Source organism: Oncorhynchus clarkii, chromosome 9 (assembly GCF_045791955.1).
Source record: "Oncorhynchus clarkii lewisi isolate Uvic-CL-2024 chromosome 9, UVic_Ocla_1.0, whole genome shotgun sequence".
NCBI classification, from domain to species: domain Eukaryota; kingdom Metazoa; phylum Chordata; class Actinopteri; order Salmoniformes; family Salmonidae; genus Oncorhynchus; species Oncorhynchus clarkii.
This window is the reverse complement of record NC_092155.1, coordinates 54,010,776-54,031,898: the sequence shown is the minus strand read 5'-3', so window position 1 is coordinate 54,031,898 and position 21,123 is coordinate 54,010,776. Positions and strand designations below refer to the sequence as shown.

General features: G+C 41.8%; 1 protein-coding gene and 1 pseudogene across 4 annotated transcripts; one reads left to right on the top strand and one right to left on the bottom strand.

The window, feature by feature from the left end:
• The first annotated feature begins 3 nt into the window (after positions 1–3).
• LOC139416550 (UDP-glucuronosyltransferase 2A1 pseudogene) lies at positions 4–8,294 on the top strand (annotated as a pseudogene).
• Positions 8,209–14,848, bottom strand: LOC139416551 (death effector domain containing). 4 transcript variants are annotated; one of them, XM_071165299.1, is made up of 5 exons: positions 14,716–14,848; positions 12,922–13,581; positions 12,530–12,631; positions 12,255–12,392; positions 8,209–12,004 (listed from the first exon to the last, which is right to left on the bottom strand). In XM_071165299.1, exons 2-5 carry the CDS (start codon positions 13,496–13,498, stop codon positions 11,577–11,579), a joined length of 1,245 nt encoding a protein of 414 aa, XP_071021400.1. In that variant the 5' UTR covers positions 13,499–13,581; positions 14,716–14,848; the 3' UTR covers positions 8,209–11,576. The 4 variants fall into 4 exon arrangements, with proteins under 4 accessions (XP_071021400.1, XP_071021403.1, XP_071021401.1 ...); XM_071165302.1 differs by having other exon boundaries at positions 12,922–13,435; positions 14,716–14,844; XM_071165300.1 differs by having other exon boundaries at positions 14,708–14,841.
• Positions 14,849–21,123: the final 6,275 nt, after the last annotated feature.

Here is a 21,123-nt window from a genome sequence, read left to right as displayed (position 1 = left end):
TCAAACAATTTTTACGAAGTGCTCTCATACCCAAAGGGGTTCTTTGGGGCCACTTACAAGGTACTCATCATATCTTCAGACTCAAGGTAAATTGTGACGTGGAAACAACGTTGATTGAACCTGTTTTTGCTCAGTGGGATGTTTTTTCCCAAAATGTTATGTCTTATCATCCGTTGAATGATAATGGAAAGGACAAGTAATTAACATTTTGAAAATTAATAGATTTGGTAGATTTTTTTTCTCCATTATTTTGACCTCCCACATTACAATCTGAAGAAGTGTTAACTCTAACGTGCCTAGTTAATAAAGGTTCAATTAAAAAAAACAATAACATAGCCTATTAGCTAGAAAGGTAACTACAAACTAGGGCTGTGACATTATGGAATTTAGGGTAACGATTAGCGTTAATTGTCATGCAAATTGAGAAATGTATTATCATAATTGTACTTTTTGTTGATGCTTTTTGTTGTTGTTGCTTGCAATGCATCATAATGCACATTTGAAAGACATGAATAACACTACTGCACACCTAATGTATACAACACAGTTTTGGTGACAACCCTTTCACAAAAAACGAATGGTTTTGACCGCTTAGATATTTTTTAAATGGAGCTTCTTCTCCCAACCGTGCCGTTCTGCTCGTAAAATTATCAACAACTTTGCCCACTTCATGTATAAATAATAAACTGCTATTGGGGAAACCATATCTACTTGAATATAAAGTCTCCTGATAATAATGTATTAAGGAAATTATGATAATTATTATACGATAATTGTACCCTACTCTAAACACATGTTCGCCAATAGCAGCTGTTTAGCTGGTTAAAGGTTAGGGAGTGAACCAACTTGGATCTCAGAGCATTTCGTATTATTCTGTACTTATCTGAGACACTCCATTTAATATTATATTGTTATGTTTCGAATGGTATGTATTTATTTGTGGATGTCCGTCACCCATTTCGTATTGTATGTTACGAATTACAATTCGTGGTATATGATGTATAATAGCTAGGTGGCTAACGTTAGCAAAGCTAGGGGGTTACGGTTAAGTTTTGGAGTTATGTTAAGTTTAGGGGAAGGGTTAGCTAAAATGTTTAAGGTTAGGGGAAGGGTCAGCTAATATGCTCAGTATTTGCAAAGTATCTAAAAAGTAGTAAGTAGTTGGTAATTTGCTAAAATGCTAAAGCTGTCCGTGATGACATTCGAACTCGCAAAATCTGACCTCTGAAATAAAATGGAGGGCCCTCCCTTCAGCAAAATATATTTTATCAAAAACCCTCCATGAACACTTGAAAAAGTAACCTCCAATATACCCAAAATAATAATTAAAACAAAGTGGATAGCAGAGAACATGAGTTCCCTTTAACCTCATTTCTTGGACAGACCAGAGCCTTATTAATGCAGTTTTAGAAACTGTTATTTGTCTTGTAAGCGTTACATGGCAACGCAGGAATTTTGATAGCGCACAGGGCAGCGGGCCACAAGGTTGTGGGTTCGCAGACTACTGTGGACAGGAGTTGGAGTGGAAAGACCTCCTTTATAGTAAAAGTATTGCATTCATCTATCATCGTATTTGCAGGTTCGAGAAAAAATAGCCTTTTGTAACAATTCTAAGTAATTCTACATATTAGCAGAATATGCTTTAACACCGTTTTTTTTAATCATATTTTTCCAATGCCAAATCGGTGTCTTGTTTGCAATGAAACTGTCCCTGTTTGCAAATAATTCAATCTGAGACGCCATTAGGAATCTGAACATGGTAATTTCCAAAATTAGGGCTACTTTTCCACCCCAGACAGAGTAGGTCTACCGAAGCAGAACATCTTTACTGCTGGCTATTCTACTTACATGGTTTAAACAATGAGAGAAAATCTCAGGTGTTTCCCTAAAAACTGTCTGGGTTTAAAAATGTTCTATTGTACAGAAATTGAATAGCTTAATCAATTGATAGTGACATAATTAGATTACTTCCCAAGCAAAGTTAATTGTTTTGTCTCCTTGGCTATAGAAGGTTCTAACTCATCCTCTGAAAGTCAAAGAAATGACACAATGATATTCCCATATATGCATCGGAGTCACGTCTTTCCCGGGTATTTTATAGCTTGATTCTAGCATATAGCATTGCGAACTAAAGCGCTGTTATAGATCACTTTATATTATCGGATCAGTTTTATTTTCTTAAATCTTAAACTAAGGGGGTAGGCCTATGCTTTTTTGCCATGTTCTTTAATAAAAGATCTGCATATGGCATACCTTCTCAAACCCCATCAATTCGAGTCTTAGTTTTAATTTAACAGCCCTTCACTGACACAGAGTTTAAAGAGTGCATGGTGGGTGGAGGAATTGACAACAAATCTATGGATATAGCAGCCTATAGCCTAATTTCATCTGTCAAACAGGTACCTCTTATGTCTTGTCACGTTCTGACCTTAGTTATTTTGTTATGTCTTTGTTTTAGTATGGTCAGGGCGTGAGTTGGGTGCGTTGTCTATGTTCCTTTTTCTATGTTTTGGGATTTCTGTGTTTGGCCTGGTATGGTTCTCAATCAGAGGCAGCTGTCAATCATTGTTCCTGATTGAGAACCATACTTGGGTAGCCTGGTTTCACTTTTGAGTTGTGGGTGATTGTTTCTGTGTCTGTACCATACGGGACTGTTTCGATTTTCGTTTGTTCATTCACGTTGTTATTTTGTATTTTTTGTAGTGTTCAGTTTTATATATTAAAATGGACACTTACCACGCTGCACATTGGTCCGACATCTCTTACTCCTCGTCAGAGGAGGAAGACGAAAACCCTAACATGTCTAAAATAGGAAGAAATCGTCTCCAACACAAAGCCCTCTTGTTGTTAGATAAGTCTAATTAAAATGAAGACGGCTGAAAGGAATTATACCTACTGCTTCAAATTTCAGCTACACAATGTAAGTTACTCAAATTTGGCTTATTGTGAGGTCAATAACTCTGATAAATACATCATGGCAAGTAACAAGCTATCAAAGTTGACCTCCTGTCCTCATCTTCGCTCTCTCCTTCTCAAACTGAACAGAACATAGGCTATAGGCTAGTCTGCGCGCAAGATTGGACATGACCTAATCAACATCAACAAAAATCAGAAGAAGCTTTTGACTCTGCTCCTGAACTGATAAGGTAGGCATACACAGCACAGCCATTGTTTAGGCAGCACACAAAAGAGCAGGCTGGGGCTCAGGGTTGGAATATCCATTACAGTGTGTAATGCAGCCTAGTTCTTTATTTAATTTTTTATTTCACCTTTTTTTTTAACCAGGTAGACCAGTTGAGAACAAGTTTTCATTTACAACTGCGCCCTGTCCAAGATAAAGCAAAGCAGTGTGACAAAAACAACACAGAGTTACACATGGGATAAACAATTGTACAGTCAATAACACTATAGGAAAAATCTGTACAATCTGTACAGCTGCAGCGATCAGTAAGCTGCTCTGACAGCTGACGCTTAAAGTTAGTGAGGGAGATAGAAGTCTCCAACTTCAGTGATTTTTGCAATTCGTTCCAGTCATCGGCAGCAGAGAACTGGAAGGAAAGGTGGCCAAAGGAGGTGTTGGCTTTGGGGATAACCAGTGAAATATACCTGCTGGAGTGCGTGCTACGGGTGGGCATTGCTATGGTGACCAGTGAGCTGAGATAAGGCGGCGCTTTACCTAGCAAAGACTTATAGATGACCTGGAGCCAGTGGGTTTGGTGACAAACATGTTGCGAGGACCAGCCAACGAGAGATAGACTGCATCCAATTTGCTGAGTAGAGTGTTGGAGGCTATTTTGATGTAAATGACATCACCAAAGTCAAGGATCGATAGGATAGTCAGTTTTACGAGGGTATGTTTGGCAGCATGTGTGAAGGTTGTATTTACACCAACCCAGCAGCTATCTTAGAAATATAACTTTGCTCTGTGCTTCTCTGAGCATGCACTTCGTAGCAATGGATTATTTTATTGAGACCACACTAAATAGCATATAGGCGGACACTTGATATTGCACGTGTAACGGATGTGAAACGGCTAGCTTAGTTAGCGGTGGTGCGCGCTAAATAGCGTTTCAATCGGTGACGTCACTTGCTCTGAGACCTTGAAGTAGTAGTTCCCCTTGCCCTCACAACTTTTGTGGAGCGATGGGTAACAATGCTTCGTGGGTGACTGTTGTTGATGTGTGCAGAGGGTCCCTGGTTCACGCCTGGGTATGGGCGAGGGGACGGTCTAAAGTTATACTGTTACATTGATGCTGTTGACCCGGATCACTGGTTGCTGTGGAAAAAGGAGGAGGTCAAAAGGGGGGTGAATGTAACGGATGTGAAACGGCTAGTTTAGTTAGCGGTGCGCGCTAAATTGCGTTTCAATCGGTGACGTCACTTGCTCTGAGACCTTGAAGTAGTAGTTCCCCTTGCTCTGCAAGGGCCGCGGCTTTTGTGGAGTGATGGGTAACGATGCTTCGTGGGTGACAGTTGTTGATGTGTGCAGAGGGTCCCTGGTTCGAGCCCGGGTATGGGCGAGGGGACGGTCTAAAATTATACTGTTACACACGCCCAGCCGAGAATCATAGATGAGCGGCGGCATCAGGCATACATCGATATATAGCCTAATAAGAAATGAATTATAAAACACAGAGAAATATAGAAATGTAATCAATTACAAATTACATGGCTCTCCCCTGGACTAGATTAAAAAATATATATACTAAACCCTCCCCTTGACCAAAATTGGAATAAAATGACCCTCCCCCATTTTCCTCCAGGTAATCATTCTGCAAATGTCGATCCATGTGTTGGAAAAAATTAGTGTCCAAGTCAAGAAACCTTACGAGCAGCCAGCGTAAAAAAAAAAAAAGTTTTGTTTAACACTTTTTTGTTACTACATGATTCCATATGTGTTATTTCATAGTTGATGTCATCACTATTATTTTACAACGTAGAAAATATTAAAAATAAAGAAAAACCCTTGAGTAGGTGTGTCCAAACTTTTGACTGGTACTGTATATAAGTCTTTCTGACAGAATATTAAAAGGTGAAATAACGTTTTTGTTTTTTGTGTGACAGAATTACACTATCCAAAAAAACACTTTTCATAGAATGACCCATGTGTAAGCTACATTCTATCCCTCCCCCCCCCCCCCCCATACACACACACACACACTCACACACATACTTTTGGATTCAGGATAAGTTGAAAGTCATATCAACAAGTGTTATCAAAATGTTATGATTTTCTGTAAATGAGTAACAGAAAGGACCTGTACATAAGATCCTCAAGCTTAATCAGTAGCATGAATTTACTTGAACCGAGAATTGGTTCAATAGCACATTTTGCTTTCAGTGACCTCCCAGTTTCAGAAATGTCATTTCCTCTAGAATCTTCACATTTGTCGAACACATTGCTCTTGCCTCCCTCTGATTACACTGAATGAGATCATATCTATGCACAGTGCATATCATCACACAAAAGTCCATTATCTAGTCAAAACTTGTTTGACCATGTCCATTGTGGCTCTCACAAAGGTTGGTGTCGGGTAAAGGGAGGGACCCAACTTTGGTTCAAGTGTACAACATGACTACAACTACTGCTATTCGAATGCTACTCTCATCTTTTTTTAATCTAAGCATGAATTATTATCAATAATGTCTTCACCTACCAACATATCTGCCTAGCCAGCTTCATATCCTCTTCTGACGGCAAGTCTTGGAGTTGCAGTAACTCAACTCTTTATCATTGGCAGTCTGAAAATATGCAACCAATACACACACAAACTATGTTATACTTGGTTAGATACAGGTAATTGACAAAATAAGGGAAACACTTGAGTAAATACAAAAGTATGAAAGCAGGTGCTTCCACACAGGTGTGGTTCCTGAGTTAATTAAGCAATTAACATCCCATCATGCTTAGGGTCATGTATAAAACTGCTGAGCAGGCCATTATTTTGGCTACCATGGTTAAGCCGCCATAGGATGACAATGCCCTCATCCACAGGGCACGAGTGGTCACTGAATGGTTTGATGAGCATGAAAATTATTTAAATCATACGCCATACTGGTCTCAGTCACCATATTTCACCCACAATTTAACACCTATGGGAGATTCTAGAGTGGCGCAAGAGACATTGTTTTCCACCACCATCAACAAAACACCAAATTATGGAATTTCTCGTGGAAGAATGGTGTCGCATCGCTACCAGAGTTCCAGACACTTGTAGAATCTATGCCAAGGTGCACTGAAGCTGTTCTGGCTTGTGGTGGCCCAACGCCCTTATTAAGACACTTTATGTTGGTGTTTCCTTTATTTTGGAAGGTAACTGTATGTTTGAGACTATAGTCACATGAATTAATGCCTGTGTGTGTTGTGAGACGGGGTGGAAAGCAGTGGTCAATGAAAACACTTTCAAATACCGAAAGCAACCGTATTTGTTACGTTCTTTTTCCTCTACAGACAAACCATGATAGTCACTGTGGCAGCCCCACCCTGCTTCCCTCCATGTCCTGCTCTCCTCCTTCTGACCTGTCTCATGTGGGTGTTCCCAGCTCAGAGCCAGGCTGGCAACATCCTGGTGTACCCTGTGGATGGCAGCCATTGGCTCAACATGGACATCCTCCTGCGAGAGCTGGACCTGCGGGTCACACTTTAACAGTGGTCCGCTCATCCACCAGCTGGTACATCCCTGAACACGCCCGCCACTACTCCTCCATCACATTGCCCGTGCCCAGGGCCAGCAGTCTGGAGGACCCGCAGTACATGGCATCCTTCCTGAAGAGGAGCCTAGAGATATGGACACGAGAGCGCTCCATTTTGTCCTTCATCAAGCTAAAGAAAGAAAACATTCATTTGCTGGAGGCGGCCCATCGCTGCAGTGCTGAAATGGCCCGCTTAGCCATGGAGGACAAACAGTTAATGGAGAAGCTGAAGGCAGCCAATTTTGATTTAATATTGACAGATCCTGGAGTTGTATTGGGGAGTTACTTGGGTCTTCCTATTGTGCTCAATGTTCGTTGGATCACCAATGTAGAGGGACACTTTGCGATTGCACCTTCGCCCCTTTCTTACATACCAACTATTAGGTCACTGGTCACAAATAAAATTAATTTTGTCAACAAACTGAAAAACTTCTTGCATTATGGGATCTCTCTTTATATTGATTATGGCATAACAAGACCTCTATACCAGGGTCTGATCAACAAATTTATCGATCCAAACACCAATATCTATTCTCTCATTCAGGGGGCTGACCTATGGCTGAGAGTGGACGTTGTGTTCGAGTTTCCAAGCCCTACCATGCCCAGTGTGGTCTACATGGGGGGCTTCCAGTGTAAGCCCTCTAAGCCTTTGCCTGCGGAGTTAGAGGCATTTGTGCAGAGCTCGGGGGAACATGGGGTCGTGGTCATGTCTTTGGGGAGTCTGCTGGGTAGCCTCCTCCCGGAGATATCAGAGATAATTGCAGCTGCCTTCGCCCGCCTGCCTCAGAAGGTGGTGTGGAGACATACAGGAGAGAAGCCATCTACTCTAGGCAAAAACACACTGCTGGTGAACTGGCTGCCTCAGGACGACCTACTTGGCCATCCAAAAACAAGAGCCTTTGTGACACACGGGGGCACCAATGGGATCTATAAAGCCATCTACCATGGGGTTCCCATGTTAGGCCTTCCTCTCATCTTTGACCAGTTTGACAACATGCTTAGTCTAAAGGCCAGGGGTGTGGCTAAGATTCTCGAGGCGACGGACCTAGAGGTGGAACCTAGGCCCTGGACAAGAGTAAGCCCTAGAGAGAGAATATGCGCAGGATGTCAAAGCTTCCACCGCGATACACCTCTCAAACCAATGGACAACGCCATCTTCTGGCTAGAATTGGCTATGAGGCACAAGGGTGCAGCACACTTGGGCACAGAGTCCTACAAGATGCCCTGGTATGCTTACCATAATGGGGATGTACTGGTACTTCTCCTGACTGTTGTTGTCTCTGTCCTGCTACTAACCCTAATGACTTGCAGAGGTTCTAGGTAGGAAAGAAAAAGGAACAACTGCAGAACTACTATATTCTACTACAACACAAATGGGCATGAAACATCGTCAAAATAACAAATGTTTTCATTAGACTAGAGATGGTTTCAGTCATCCTCAATCATTCTATTTCTTGGAATAAAATAAAAACAGTAGTAAAGCAAATGTCAAATCAATGCAATCTGCTCAAAATGTCACATTGTTTACACAACATTTTTATTGACTTTTAAACAACTTATTTTTTTATTTGTGCAGACAAATGTACCAGCCACACATCAATGTAAATATTCACGTAAAACCACAATCTCTTTTTTGGTCAGTACAAATAAAATAATTACAAAATAACAACATACAACAAATATGGGCAAACAATGTGATGCATTTCTTGCTTTTATGTCCAAGATTTCTGAGTAGGGGATTTGACTATGTTTGTGTGCTACAAGGGAATATTTAGAACAGAGAAAAAATAAAGTGCTCCTTCCCATCTGCTGTATGGTATGTATTGACAATATCTCTCCAATTTATGACCAGTTCCATTTGCTTGCACTACACAAGAAAAATGCATTTTAAAAAGTTGCAAAGAATATAGCCTATTGAATTATCTGCAGAAAGGTTACAGAAGTTGTCTCATGTTTCTGGGGATCATAACTAGACATGCAATCTATTAAGGCTTAAAAACAATTAACATAGAACCTATATAATAGATACCAATTTGCAACTTTGTGTTATATTCCATTAGGGAAATATGAACAGCTGTATTGCATCGTAATACTTGCTTTAATGTGTGGTATGGCAAACTCCTCAATAACGTCAGTTGGCTGAGGGGACTCTTTAAAAAAAAAATCTATCTATAGATAATTGGGTAAGAATTCCTTTTAAATGTATTTTTCTCATCTAAAAGCAAGTAAATGTAAAATGTAGCAGTAAAACTGAAATAAAAGATGGCACATGACATATTGCAAAACAATGTGAATTTAATATCTGGTCTTCTTACTCAAAACAGAACCTGTCAGAACCTTTTATGTACCAAGATTAGATTTTAGTACCAAATATGACTAGCTCTTTTATTTAATACATGGAAAGGTAAAGGGAAATGTCACTGATCATTTTAACAAGAGTTAAAAGCAAGAGTGAATTTTGAAAGCAGTTGGCAAAATCCTTTAATCTTCCATAAAAGTTAATTGATCCAGGAAAAATCTAAGACTAAGTAGCAGCGCTAAAATGCTAATCTTGTCGGCTATAACATGAATTTACCAACACAAATCAAAACATATTAGGGGAATACAAATATAAGATACTGCACTCTGATGAACTATATTACCTTTTCATGTGGAATCGTATAGATATTGAACATCCGTTTAAAGTAACTGATGTACACATTATACACTGTTAAACAGAGGCAGACAACTGCTGTAGCCTACAGATGCAGTCAAATATATTCGCACTCTTGCATTTCACAATAGAGCGCAATGGAGTAGAATCTTCAGTTTGTTCTTTTCAAAACTGATTGAATGGAATTTTTACCCCATAGGCACCTGCAACTTACAACAGGTGAGTAAGTAAAATTATGCAGTAAATGAGAATCATGCCTCCAACCAAATGAATTAGACTATATTAATTAGTCCAGGCCATTTTTTACTTTGAAGGGAAAAATCTGAAAAAAATGTTTTGTTCTTCATGCCCATGTGCTGTTGTAAATCAAACAAATACACTTGTAAAATCCAAAATATTTTTTAATTTCAACTTATTTTAGAATAAATAGTGAATCAAGCAAGGGTGCCAATATATTTGACCACATCTGTATATGAGACTGAGGACATTCTTACAATGCAAACAAGTATGAAGTGAACCACTTTCCAACACATCACTGCTCTTGACCTTGCTGCATCTATGAAAGCCAACCTCACAACCTATAAAAAATGTTGCCTAGAAAACACCCTCATATGTCAAAGGTATAGCCAACTGTATTAAATATTTTATCAGATGGCAGTCTGATCAATGTTAATCGTCTGTGGATCTGACTCTGCCTGTACGTTCATCACACACGATATCTCAGACAGCACTGGGACGATTTTGACTAAACTTACTGATTGGTCCAAGGCGGTAAAACATGTTTAAAGTTGCCTTGCTTCCTAAAGCAAGTATCAGAGGCTCCTAACTTGGATAGCACTACACCATGCTACATTGTGTCAGATTGATTGTAGGATAATGAACTGTGGACAAAGATGTTTTGAAAATGTGGTCCAAAATAATCACCAACTACTCTGGTCTTGTACATTTGCATGAAACACAATATACCTAATTATACCGTTGTAGTAAAATCTATGATATTGATGAACTCAATCAAACAAAATGGTGCTCCCAGTGTACTTCCCCCAAATAAATGGTTGAAAGTACTAAATGCAGTGTGTAGAGCCTTTTCTCTTTACATGAAATTACAATTAAAAAGCAAAAACAAGGGGGGAACTTTGTATGTTGGTTGTAACTCTAATAAAACTATAATAAAACAATTGTTAAAGTTGTTTTAAAAACCCCAGGTGCTTTTGTTTTTGTTTTGGAAACAGAGCAGCGGAGCATTGTGGTACCTACTCTGCTGTTCTATCGTGCTTGCAATGATGTGAGATGATGTCAGAGGGAAAAAAACGGTGTTGTTTGAAGTGCTGTCTTTGTTGTTGTAATATCGCAAACAGACGTGGCAGTTTCACCACTAAAGATTCCAGCTTTAATGAATGCGTCTTTCTGATTAAATTCTAATATTGACAAGCAAATCAAGAAATAGAAGTCTGAGCCATGGGTGAATACACATATTCAAAAAGGACATTTGTATTTGAGATGAGGGTAGATACAGTATTTGGGGTCAAAATTATTTCAAAATGACTTGCTGTTTTTTTATACTTATTACTGCACTCTGTTGTTGAATTTTGTATTGCAATTTTCAAGCACATCTGAAACCACTCAGTACGCTTAATCTTTTCAATCCTTTTGAACCAAATCATCAAGAATGACCCACACAAGAATTGTTCATTTGACAACATACCAAAAATATTTTTAAATGATTTACTACCAAATAATTATAATGATGGCATGTCCCTGGCATACAATGATTTTGTCCCTGTCTGGCAGTAAACAAAATGCTAAATGTCCCAATAGGGACTTGTTTATAGCCATGTGTAGTAATAGTCTACTAGGGGACTTTTCAAGAACACTTTATGGCAAAGAGCTGTGTGATACCAAAAGAAAATGTTAAATCAGATTTTATAGTCAATTCACAAGTTACAATATAAAATATTAGCATTGTCCTTCCAGCAGAAAAAACTAAACCTTCAACATTCAAAACACTTATCTTATGTCTGTGTTCCATACATCTAACTCAACTTACTCTTGCTCACTTTAATTTCACATTCCCTTTATAGATGAAAGGGCAGGGCACCCAGCATTCTTCCTCATACTTCTTCCTGAATCAGAACGTACTTTATACTTTCCTTGCTTCTGTCCTCGCCGTTAAGTTATCTTATTTGGGACATGGGTGGCCCCCACTGCTAAAAGAAGCAGACATGCGCTTCTAAGAGGATGGAGTCCCTCTGCTCCCGTCGGGTGTGGCAGCAGCCCCGGCCCCAGCCCCACCTCCAGTGACCAGGTTCCGGAGCAGCTTGCGGCGGCCAGCCTGATAGTCCTCCTCATCCACATTGACCAGCAGTTTGATGGCCTCATGGCCCACTGCCTGTTTAAGTGAGTCTGTGATGAAGACGCCCTTCAGGGCCTCCAGCAGGGAGCCGTTGATATAATCCCGCCAGAAAGCATCTAGGTATGTGAGCTCCGAGAACTTGATGTCACAGATGATGGAGCCCAGGTCCCGGGACTTGAGAATAGTGTTTGCCTGGTTGAACCTCTCAAACTGCCTCTCCAGAGCCTCCTGCTTGTTGGAGAAGACGTTTCCCTGAAGCGCTGATTCATGCTGGCAGTACTCGGCGCGCACTCGTAGGCGGATGTCTGCAGGGGTGTGGGGTGAATAGGGAAGAGCAAGTGGAATGGTTATAGAGAGGAAGTGTGTGTCGTCTAATGCCATGGAAACAATACAGTCAAGGAATGACTTAATTCAGCAACTGTATAGTTTGGTCGCAGATAGCCAACTCTTTTGTAATTCCTTGTCATGAAAGAACTGTCAAAAAGTAAATACACACATGCAACCTCTGAAGGCATAAAGTTACTAAACAAAACAGTTTCTTTTGAATTCCCTTACCACAGGTTTGCTTCTCCCTGCAGTCTCCTGTGGTGTGGGCCCTCTTCCTTTTGCGGCTCGGTAATGGGGGGCCTGGCTTGGTGCGGGGGGGGCCCACCTGGGGCCCCGATGGAGAACAGCATATTACTGGTTGGGGGCCTGTTAGTGGAGTAGGGAAAAAAATGCTAAGATATTTAGAGATGTATTAATTTCACTATTTCCACCAACTTTATTACTCCCCCCACACACACACACATACTGTATGTAGATGTATACATGCAAAGTCACATATTCACCTGTCCTCCTGTGGGGTGTAGCCTCCCTGCTTTCTCCTCCTCTGGGGGACACATAACGCACTGACGTCTCTTCCAGGTACTTATCCACTGGGTCTGGGCACACTGAAAAGCAAAGCACAGCAACGCTTTTGGTTAGTGACTTAATATTTACATTTAATGCAAATGGTCAATTATTAACTAAGAAAACACAAAAAGTGTGTTTTCAAGAAGTTGGCGAAAAGGGGTAAAAAATGTTTGGCATAACATTTTGGAGACTAACAACATAACATTTTGGGGATCGGCAACCTACGTTTTCTGCCTTGACGCCAATAGATTTAGTTTGCTTTTTCATTTTCAATAGAATTTTAGTGGGCCTGAAAAAGGCAAAGGTTGAGAAGGAAACCACCACTCACCGGTCTGTCTCTTCCTGAGTGTGACGTAGGGCAGCAGGTCGTGCCGCGTGATGATACGGAGCAGCTGCAGGACGTGTCTGAAGTTGGTCTCATCACAGCGCCCCTGGCGCTCCAGAGCTAGCAAGAAGTCCCGGCCGCTCCTGATGCCTCCGCGCTCATACTCGTCGATGACGTCCACGAACAGGAAGGAGAGCACTCGCACGTCACGGTGCGTAAGCTGGGCTCCCACTATGTCAAACATGCGGTGCAGCGAGTACAAGCCGTAAGCGTTGTCTACGGCCTCCTCGGGCCAGGGTTCGAAGCGTCCCGACGAGGGCCTCCTGGAAATGGCAGAGTTAGTGCAGGAGGCCGAGGCACCCCTGTTCACTGCCACTCCGCTGGAGGTCCCCACTGATGAGGACCCCACACCACCCATCAGACCTCTGTGGGGGGCAAGGTGCCCCGCAGCACTACTCTGAGTAGAGTCCAGCTGGTTTGGGTGAATGTGAGGCCTACCGTGGTGAGCTGAAGAGTTCTGGGGGACAAGGAGGGGAGGGTTGACGTTTGCATTGGGGAGGGGATGCTGCTGTGAGGTCATCACTTTGTTAGGGGTGGAAGATGACAACGGGGATGCAGAAATCCCAACAACTTCTGTGTTGTCTGAATACTTAAACTGCTTTCCTATAAAAAAAAGAGGGACAAAACACTTCACACCTGGCAAAACAGTAAAAAACGGAACAGAAAGAGCATAAACTCAAACAAAGGTATTAATTTTAACATTAAATTAGGTTGATTATCTAAACTCATGTTTCAGCATCTAGATAGGTAGCTAAGCTCTCTCTATTGTGTAGCTTAACTAGTAACGTTAATGTTAGTGTCTACCATGCCTATAGCTAGCAAGCCAACCAAACTGAAAGTTACTAATGTAATGATAACAGTTATTTGAGCAAGGGAAACAAATATACACAACATGTCTGTCAGTCATGATATCAGTGGCGTAACTCTCTCACGAAGTTTACTAAACATCAACACGGAAAATAGGTAATGATGACTGGCTTTCTAGGCTAGCTCAATGCACCAAGCCAACAACGACGTAGCTACAGTAGATAGTTAAACAAGCAGAGGTCCAAGCTAGCTGGCTAGCTATATACAATAGCATAGCCAGTATATACAATAGCATAGCCAGTATATACAATAGCATAGCCTGTATATATATATATCTCATCTTTGGCATTAGTAGCTAACGTTAATCACAACAGTCAGGAAGCTAGGTAGGTCATTGTTGTTAACAACAAACATCTAACGTTACAGTCAGTACAGTAGCTACTAGCTAGTTAAGTTAGCTACATGACATTGTTAAATTTCGCTAATCCTAAATGACTAGCTAACGTTAGCTAAATAAACCACCCAGATAACTGGATAACCACCAAGCAGCTTGTTATTGTGGAAACGTAGCTAGTTAGCTAATTAGGAGCTCGTATGTAGCTAGCTAACAAACTAACGTCGTTACGTCAACTCGTTTCAATTTAAATTGACGAACGTTAGCTAGCTTGCTAAACGTTATTTAGTTACACAAAACAACAAAAACGTGGTCACAATAAATTAAACGACACCATCGGTAACTAGCTAAGATTCGTTTTTTTAAAGCCACTTAGCCACAGTAAGGACTGGTTTTCGTATGCTAGCTAGTTGGCTAACTTTAGCAATGTAGATAACTAGTGCTAACAATGTTTACCTTAGCTACGTTACCTTAAGTTAATAGCGTTAGCTACCTTGATTCAAAATAAATCAACTTGAAAGACCGTACCTACTTACTTAACGTTCTTGGTGGAATGCTAAGCTCCTTCAGGATCAGAAAACACAATTATGATGGATAATGTCACACTCTTTCCAGAGGCTACAATTAGCATGCCCATTGTCCTTTCTCAACTAAAATGAAAGAATATCCGGTACACAGTATGATTCACATCCAGGTTATTAATTCAGGCCCTGTTATAATACTTGTAAACTAGACAGTCTTTGCTTGTTAAGTGCATCCTTCCTTTCTCTCTCTCTTGAACTAATCTTTAATCTAAACATGAAATGGATCATCTGTTTATGACAAGAAAAACATAAACAGGAGTATGTTTTTGGGTTATGATAGGTGATATGCAGCTCATAACGGAGGCATTTACAAATTTGGCTTCAAGATGGGTAGCCTATAACATCAGAACATCGTCCTGATCTCACCTATCCTATACATTTAATTCAATATAGCCTACACAGTATTAACAGTATATATGATGTGGATTTTAATCTTTGTTTATACAGGTACAGGTAAGTAAATTAAGAAACAATTCATGTTTACAATGACAACTTGTCCGTCCAAACAAGAACCTATTTGAAAAAGTAAGTAACAGGCTGATGTAGAGAGAGCGTGAGCTGTATTTGGGCTGGATCCATGGATTCTGCGGTGCAGAGACGAGAGCTGTACTCCCTGCGCCACAAAAGCTTTAGGCCTAGGGGCGGAGGCAGAGCCTCTTTCCATTCACACCAAGTCCCAAATGGCAACAATTCCTTACAAAGGCCATCCCACAGCTACCACCAATGTAGCCTAATATGCACTATACTTTACTTGTGGTTAATATAAAATAATATAGACGCAGGCTACTGATTAAGGAGTGAATCCACACTGGAAGCTTTACTTCTTAACACACACTACAGTTGCCCTGTAGGACACCTCATCCAAATACCACACATGTCATAACAAAATCATCCACAACTCAGGCCAAAAGGCCAAATTATTTCATATTGCGCCGATACATTGGCAACATTTAGCACATTTAGTAAAATAGATCACAGTTTATTAAATATATTATATTTACCACAATGTCTTGGAAAACATCTGTCCCGTCTTCACACTCCTTATCCTTGGTTCTTCTGGGAATCAAAAAAAACAACAACATACAATTAAAATGAGCTTCTCAAATATATTTATTTTATGAATACTTTGTGCCCAGAAAGTCCTTGATATGCATCTCTAACTTTGGTCCTGGCAGTTCCAGCCAAGCAGTTACACACACGATTCAATCTCCAGGACTGGAGATTTTTATTTGTTATTTTTATTTATCCTTTATTTAACTGATGGAGACTCCAGTTCTACTGTATATGTATGTTTCAACTTACCTGGTTGCACACAGCTTCTACATATCGTACAAAGGCAAAGTGTTCACAGTTGAGTGAGAATAGTCGGTATGGGAATAATAAATGTTCATCAGAGCATCAAGCCTCTGATTTATCTTTTCCTGTGATGAGGGCTGGTGACCTCCCAAGAAGGAGGTCACCACACACAGGAAATCCTGCTTGCAGGCCATGGCGGATGGTACTCATCAGCCACCCCTCATCTAGGATCAAAGCAGTTTGGGAATAAAGATGCACTTGAGGGTCATAAAATAGTAATTACATAAAAATAGTTGTAAATTTGTTGACTCAAGACTTTATGGGTATCATTAACTCTAAATATCAACATAAGAACTCTGTAACACACCAATCTTGTATGAATGTATGAATGTTTTCACATTCATGCCTCACCTGTCACTGCAAAATGGATTATGTGTCCATCTTCATCATATACACCCAAATGTGAGTATCCAATAGGGTAAGAGAATTCGATCAAGTCTCCAAACTTGGTAGCTGACAAAATGTCATCAATATGTAGAGAACATACCATAAGTAATGCATTCAAAACTCCACCCTATGACAGTTTACCTATTCGGTTTAGCAGCAAATTTGACATTGTAGAAACAGGTGCAGGTTGGTAAAGGATTTCACTCAATTGTTCTTGCAATTTTCTAACATTCAATCAGTAGGTTTACTGTAGTCTAGTTATAGACTTGCAGTGCTTAACTTTTTTTTTTAAAGACACACCATACAGTGCCTTCAGAATGTATTCACACCCCTCGACTTTTTCCACATTTTGTTGGTGTTACAGCTTAAAATGAAATTGAGATGTTTTGTCACTGGCCAACACACAATACCCCATAATGTCAAAGTGGAATGATGTTTTTTGAAAATCTTACAAATTAATGAAAAGCTGGGGACTCCAGAGTGGCGCAGCGGTCTAAGGCGTCACTACAGACCCTGGTTTACTCCCGGGCTGTGTAACAACCAGCCATGATCGGGAGTCCCATTGGCCAAGCATCGTCCGGGTTAGGGGAGGGTTTGGCCGGGGGGGCTTTACTTGGCTCATCACGCTCTAGCGACTCCTTGTGACGGGCCGGGCACCTGCAGGTTGACCTCGGTTTGTCAGGTGAACGACACATTGGTGCGTCTGGCTTCCGGGTTAAGCGGGCGGGTGTTAAGAAGCGCGGTTTGGCGGGTCATGTTTCAGAGGACGCATGACTTGACCTTTGTCTCCCGAGCCCGTTGGGGAGTTAAAGAGATGAGACAAGATCGAAAAAGGGGGTAAAATAAAGCTGAAATGTCTTGAGTCAATAAGTATTCAGCCCCATTGTTCTGACATGCCTAAATAAGTTCAGGAGTAAAAATGTGCTTAGCAAGTCACATAATAAGTTGCATGGACTCTGTGTTTAATAATAGTGTTAAACATGATTTTTGAATGACTACCACATTTCAAACACAGATTCAACCACACAGAGCAGGGACATTTTCCAATTTGTCACAAAGAAGGGCACATATTGGTAGATAAAAGCATACATTGAATATCCTTTTGAGCAGGGTAAATTTATTAATTACACTTTGGATGGTGAATCAATACACCCATTCACAGGCGTCCTTCCTAATTCATTTGCCGGAGGGGAAGGAAACCGGTCAAGGATTTCACCATGAGGCCAATGTTGACTTTAAAACAGTTACATAGTTTAATGGCTGTGATAGGAGAAAACTTAGGATGGATCAACAACATTGTAATTACTCCACAATACTAACTTAATTGACAGAGTGAAGAGAAGGAAGCCTGTAGAGAATAAAAATATTCCAAAACATGCATCCGGTTTGCAATAAGCATGAAAGCAAAACTGCAAAAATGGTGTCAAAGTCATGAACACAAAGCATATGTTTGGAGCAAATTCAACACAACACATCACTGAGTACCACTCTTCCCATGTTCAAGCATTGTGGTGGCTGCATTTTGTTATGGGTATGCTTGTCATCGGCAAGGACTATGAAGTTTTTTTTATGATAAAAGGAAAAACAATAGAGTTAAGCACAGGAAAAATCCTAGTGGAAAACCTGGTTCAGTCTGCTTTCCAACAGACACTGGAAGACAAATTCACCTTTCAGCATGACAATAACTTAAAACATAAGACCAAATATACACTGGAGTTGCTTACCAATACGACATTGATTAGTTACAGGTGTTACAGTTACAGCCCTCCGGTGGCAGCTCCCCACACCAGGCTTCCTGTGCGTGTCCTCGGCCCAGTGCCAGCACCACGCATATCAGGCCTACAGTGCACCTCGCCTGTCCAGCGCTGCCAGAGCCTTCCTCCTCTACAGCGCTGTCGGAGTCTCCTGCATGTCCATCGCTGTCAGAGCCTTCCTCCTCTACAGCGCTGCCGGAGTCTTCCGCCTGTTCAGTGCTGCCAGAGCCTTCCTCCTCTCCAGCGCTGCCGGAGTCTCCCGCCTGTTTAGCGCTGCCAGAGCCTTCCTCCTCTACAGCGCTGCCGGAGTCTCCCGCCTGTTCAGCGCTGCCAGAGCTGCCAGTCTGTAAGGAGCAGCCAGAGCTGCCAGTCTGTAAAGAGCAGCCAGAACTGTCAGTCTGCAAGGAGCTGCCAGTCTGCAAGGAGCTGCCAGTCTGCAAGGAGCTGCCAGTCTGCAAGGTGCCGCCAGAGCTGCCAGTCTGCAAGGAGCCGCCAGAGCTGCCAGTCTGCAAGGAGCAGCCAGAGCTGCCAGTCTGCAAGGAGCCGCCAGAGCCGCCAGTCTGCAAGGAGCCGCCAGAGCCGCCAGTCTGCAAGGAGCCGCCAGAGCCGCCAGTCTGCAAGGATCTTCCAGATCCGCCAGTCAGCCAGGATCCGCCAGTCAGCCAGGATCCGCCAGTCAGCCAGGATCCGCCATTCAGCAAGGATCCGCCAGTCAGCCAGGATCTGCCGGAACCGCCAGTCAGCCAGGATCTGCCAGAACCACCAGCCAGCCAGGATCTGCCAGAGTCGTCAGTCAGCCAGGATCTGCCAGAGCCGCCAGTCAGCCAGGATCCGCCAGTCAGCCAGGATCTTCCAGATCCGCGAGTCAGCCAGGATCCGCCAGTCAGCAAGGATCCGCCAGTCAGCCAGGATCTGCCGGAACCGCCAGTCAGCCAGGATCTGCCAGAACCACCAGCCAGCCAGGATCTGCCAGAGCCATCTACCTGCCTGAGCTTCCTCTCAATCCCGAGCTTCCTCTCAGTCCTGAGCTTCCTCTCAGTCCCGAGCTTCCCCTCAGTCCCGAGCTTCCCCTCAGTCCCGAGCTACCCCTCAGACCAGAGCTACCTCAGTCCCGAGCTGTCCCTCAGTCCGGAGCTGCCCCTCAGACCAGTGGGACTCTTGGTTAGGGTTACTAAGCCAAGGTCGGCGGCGAGGGTTGCCAATCTAAGGACGCGATGCATGCGGACTAAGACTTTGTTGGAGTGGGGTCCACGTCCCGCGCCGGAGCCGCCACCGTGGACAGGCGCCCACCCGGACCCTCCCCTATGGGTTTAGAGCCGCCAGTCTGCAAGGAGCCGCCAGAGCAGGCAGTCTGCAAGGAGCAGGCCAGAGCCGCCAGTCAGCATGAAGCAGCCAGAGCCGCCAGTCAGCATGGAGCAGCCAGAGCCGCCAGTCAGCATGGAGCAGCCAGAGTCGTCAGTCAGCCAGGATCCGCCAGAGCCGCCAGTCAGCCAGGATCCGCCAGTCAGCCAGGATCCGCCATTCAGCCAGGATCCGCCAGTCATGTGTAGTTTCTTTATTAAAGAACCATGAATCAAAATAACCACGCTGCATTTTGGTCCCCCTCTCTTTCGCCGCAAGAAAACCGTAACAAATACACACACAATAATACACACACAAACAATTCCTTACCTGTGGCAGAAAGATAGGCTACAGTCACACAGTAAAGCTGACAGGTGTTTTCGCACGTTAAATAAAAATGCAAGTTGGGCAATGAATTTCACCACTGACTGTTGTAGAACGCAATATTTTCTTAGTATATGAGGCTATGGTAAAATATATTATAGCTCACCTGCTGCGTGTAGTCCATTATTGTTGACCATTACATCTTAGCAGATTTGGTGGCAGGGCGTGTTTTTTTTAGTTGAAGGGAAAGTCGTTTGTAAATTATGTCAGTGACTCATTAATGTTTGGCCAGTATTTGTATATTTGTCAGGCCTATTAAAAAGTAAGCCAGTCTGCAAGAATATTGAGAATATTCTAATAGGTGGGATAAAATAGTAAAATATTGATATACCTAGAAAAACATCTAATGACATTAATTTGTTGAAGAAATCACAAGATTTCATAAAAAGGTATGCAAAATGTATTCTAAATAATTTCCAAACACATCATAACATTTTTTTTAACAAAGTTTATGAGTGATCAATTCTTCTGAAGGTGACTAAAGCTTTCAACTGACAGTTTGTATTGTTCTTTTATATCCAAAACATAAGATCAGTTGTCAGATCAAAGGTCAGTTGAGATCAAACAAAAACAAACAAAGAAAATTATTTATTAATAATCATGGTTGACCTTAAAATGAGGGACAGGTTTTTTATCCTTAAAATTAATCACTAATCACATAATATAAATAATAATCTTCAGAAATGACTTTGTCAAGCAACAAAAATAACTAGGGCTATGATGGTGAAAACCTGGGAAAATGTAGGGGTTAAGTGGGTTAAACTCTTCCTTGAAGTCCCAGAGTACACATGGGAAAATGTCAAAAATGAATTTGCAAGTATGAATGTGCTCTATATTAAAGGGCACTTAATTTAACTGACTATTAAAATGCATTATTGGTGCTAAATTTTTACTTAAAATATCAAAGGGACGCAAAAGGGACTCATTTCGTGGAATGACCCGCCTAACATTTGACAAAAAACAAAGTCTTATCGAAATACATTGGATTGACTGATTGAAGTGATGAGGATGATGCATTTTTTCCCAATATACAATATCGCCCACCCCATGCATGCAAAACAGACTTCAGTTATGTTTTAGTTATCTATCTTTTACGCTACGTCAGACTATCAATTCATTGTTTTTGAACTGTGTAATA